Here is a 3375-nt window from a genome sequence, read left to right on the forward strand (position 1 = left end):
TGAAAAGTCTTCATTCAGCAAAGTTTGGAACATCGAAACCAGTTAAGTTTGCTATTGTGACATAAAAATGGTGCGAAATTTGAAGACTTAGACATAGAAGGTTTGTTTAGCCAGTCAAGAAAGAAAATTTGACAGAAGGTTCTCAAACCTTAAAGAAGGCAAAGCATACAAAACTTGTTATACCTTATGAACCAAAGAAAGCAGACGACTATGAATATTATGAGTCTAAGATAGTGAAGTTCAAGGTAAATTGGGTAAAAAGATTTAGAGTCTAAGCCAGTGTTTTGCTCCTAAAGAGGAAGAGAACATTGACATTGACCCAGAAATGTTCTAAAAATAAAAATTTATTTTTACATGTCATATCTCCCCTTCTCTGGAACTGGTTCAGGTTCTTCTTCTCTTCTTCTACTTTCTTTTCTTTCTTTTTCTCTTCTTCTTTTCTGGTGGAGTTATGTCAAACTTCTCAGAACCATATTTTTGTAAAAGTTCTTTGTCCTTTAATAGCTCATCTATTCTGTTTTCTATTTCATCTTCAGACAACAGCGCATGTGTCTTCTTTGCATTCTAAAGAACTTTTGTTGGACTTCATCTTTCCAATCGGCGTCATCTCTGTCAACAAGTCTGTCATTGACAAATTTTAAAGACTGCTCTTTTGTAATGTTTTATGATTCTTGTTCATATTCCCAGAAACAGAACTTTAGAACAAATTCACCTTTCTTGTTTACACTATGTAAGATTTTATGGTCGACAGATGTTTTGCTGTCAAAAAGTTTGTCTCGAATATAGATAGCGAAATCGCTAGACATTTCTAAAAGATAAAAGTTTAATTTTTCTAAAAATATGTTAGAAAAAAGTGTTGCTGACATTGACAAGAAATTTGAGAATGTTTTAAACAAGAACAAGGTAAGTCTTAGAAAATGCTCAGATAAAGCCTATACATGACAATCTTATTGCTCAGAATGTATATAACACGGTCTAATTGCACCACCTGGGTCGGGTAAGACTTTCACTTATCTTAAAATGGCTGCACAACAAACAGAACTAGATGAGAAGAACCCATTTTATGAGTTAGTTGTTCATTTGTAGTACTTCTGGTCAATTTGACCAAACCGTCAATTCGTTCAAAGATATTATAAAGAAGTCTAAGTTAGTATGTATAAAAGACTCTGAGTTGTTAGATTGGATAAAGAAGTACCAAAGAAGAGTTTTGAAGTATAATGCTATAAATGAGTAATAAATTCGAAGTTTAAAGACCCAAATGAGGAAATGCAGAGAATATTAGAGAAGAAACCACTTCAGAAACAACAGAAAGAGATAAGATACATTTCGAAGAAATTGCAATCTTACGATTGGAAGACTTACCCTCATAGATGTCTTCTTATCTTAGATATATTCGCCTCTCATCCTTTGTTAAAGAACAGAGAACAAATATGTGTCGAATTCTTAAGAAGCTCAGACACTTTAACATTTCAGTCGTAATATGTGTAAGACAGCAAAGAGTTTAAGTAAGGATGTTAAAAGAATTACTTACTGACATTGTACTTTTCCCCGGATTGTCCGAAGACGATTTCATGGAAACTTATGAAAGAGTCCATGGCAGGTAAGTTTGACAGACATGAACTATGGGAGAAGTACAAAGTCATACAAGACCCTCATACTTCTTTCAGAATTCATATCTACGCGAACAAAGTTCAAATTGTAAAAAGTCAAGCTTGAAAATGTAAGTGTTTAGTCTTAGTAAGTCTGTTGTGGTGCTGGGGCTGTCGTCTTCTGGCTTTGGAAGGCATCAGGAAGAGGAACGTCAGTCATCCGTTTGTGTCCTGTCGGAAGGGAAAAATTTTTCCTGTCGGATGGAAAATATTTTTCCTGAAGTTCGACCAAAAAGTTCTCAATTTTCGAAAATTTTGAATGGTTTACGGACGAACAACAGAAAAATTTTGCCTGTCGGAAGGAAAAATTTTTTCCAGTTGTCGGGAAATTTTTCCTGTCGCGATGGAAGGACTCGGAATGCCAGAAGGAAGGACTCGGAATGTCGAAGGAAGGACTCGGAATGTCGGATGGAAGGACTCGGAATGCCAGAAGGATTTGACAAGGCAATTACCTAATTTGAGCTACTGAGCCATCTGATAGTCAAGCTTGAAAATAAATGGTTATCATCTACCCTACTTGTTTGAAGTTGTCAAAATACTCTGTTTATTTTTTCCTTTAACAATGGCAAAACTTCTTTGAAGGTAAGTATTGTACAACCTTTCATATCATAGTGTGTTTGAGGGAACGTATCTTGAACTATTTGTTTCACATCTTCATTCGTGTCATTGAAAAACGGTAAGTTTTCGCGATAGAACCAATTTTCTGTCAGATTTGTAAATCTTAGCAAGGTCGTAAAAGCTTTTGTTGTTTCTTCTGACTAAATGCAACATAACCATAATCTTTATCTTCTTCATTTTCCATCTCTTCAGTATAAATCATAATACTTATAGTTCTTTTCCTTCCTTTTGTACCGAACGTGGTATCTTTTCTGAATGCTTTGTCTTTTGCTTCAAGCTTGTTCTCTAGTCTTTCACGTCTTGTCTATGAATTTCATGCTAACATCATGAAAATATAACAAGCGTAACGAGGTGAAGCCCACATTGCAACAGCATTTACAAGAAGTCTATGTACATACCAGCCTCTCAAACCATTTAGCAAATTTTACGATTTTCGTACGGAATCTCGACTCGCGTTTTCCTGCTGTCGCAAACAATATGAGGAAATTCTTCTAAAAGTTCTTTTGTCTGTTGGTTTTCAAACCAATGATGTGCTTGCTTTGTAGAAACGAAGAGCATTCAAAATACTTTGCATTTGTACATATCGTCTTTGACCGAACGAATGGGACGTAACTGTTTGTTATACTGTATGTACTCGTATTCTTCATATAGCTTCATGGACTATAACTGTTGTTTGTTCTCTTGTTTGTTGACATATCTGTCTTTACATACAAAATAAAAAATAAATAAAAATAAAACTAACTTTATTTTTTCTATTTTGTATAAAAGACCAAAAATAAACGCTTTACATGTATTTTTCAGCAACTTCGTCAAATAATTTTATAGCTTTATCTATCTCATCTACTTCAAACGTTTTCTTTACCTTTTATGGGAGCACCATACATTTTCTCAAACTTTTCAAGTAGGTCTGTTTCTGAGCTCTCATATCATTAACAAACACAACCTTGACTCTATGACTGTACTGTCATATCTTTGAGTTATATTATATGTTCTTCCATCTTATATCTCTTTGTATTGAAAGTCCTTCGGTTTCTGAACGATGTAAAGTAAGCCTTCACTGCAACGTCTGAGTCGAATAAACCATATGTTATGAATTATATCCAACCAA

The 3375-nt window shown here is 34.4% G+C and overlaps 1 pseudogene across 1 annotated transcript, besides 2 other annotated features; it reads right to left on the minus strand.

Moving 5' to 3' along the window:
- Nucleotides 1-1698: part of a mobile genetic element that runs on past the window's edge.
- On the minus strand, nucleotides 351-806 carry TVAGG3_0546030 (annotated as a pseudogene). The gene has a single exon. A coding segment is annotated over exon 1 (456 nt).
- A 425-nt stretch (nucleotides 1699-2123) lies between the features above and the next one.
- Nucleotides 2124-3375: part of a mobile genetic element that runs on past the window's edge.

The sequence above is a fragment of the Trichomonas vaginalis genome, chromosome II (assembly GCF_026262505.1).
Source record: "Trichomonas vaginalis G3 chromosome II, whole genome shotgun sequence".
Taxonomy (NCBI): Eukaryota; Parabasalia; order Trichomonadida; family Trichomonadidae; genus Trichomonas; species Trichomonas vaginalis.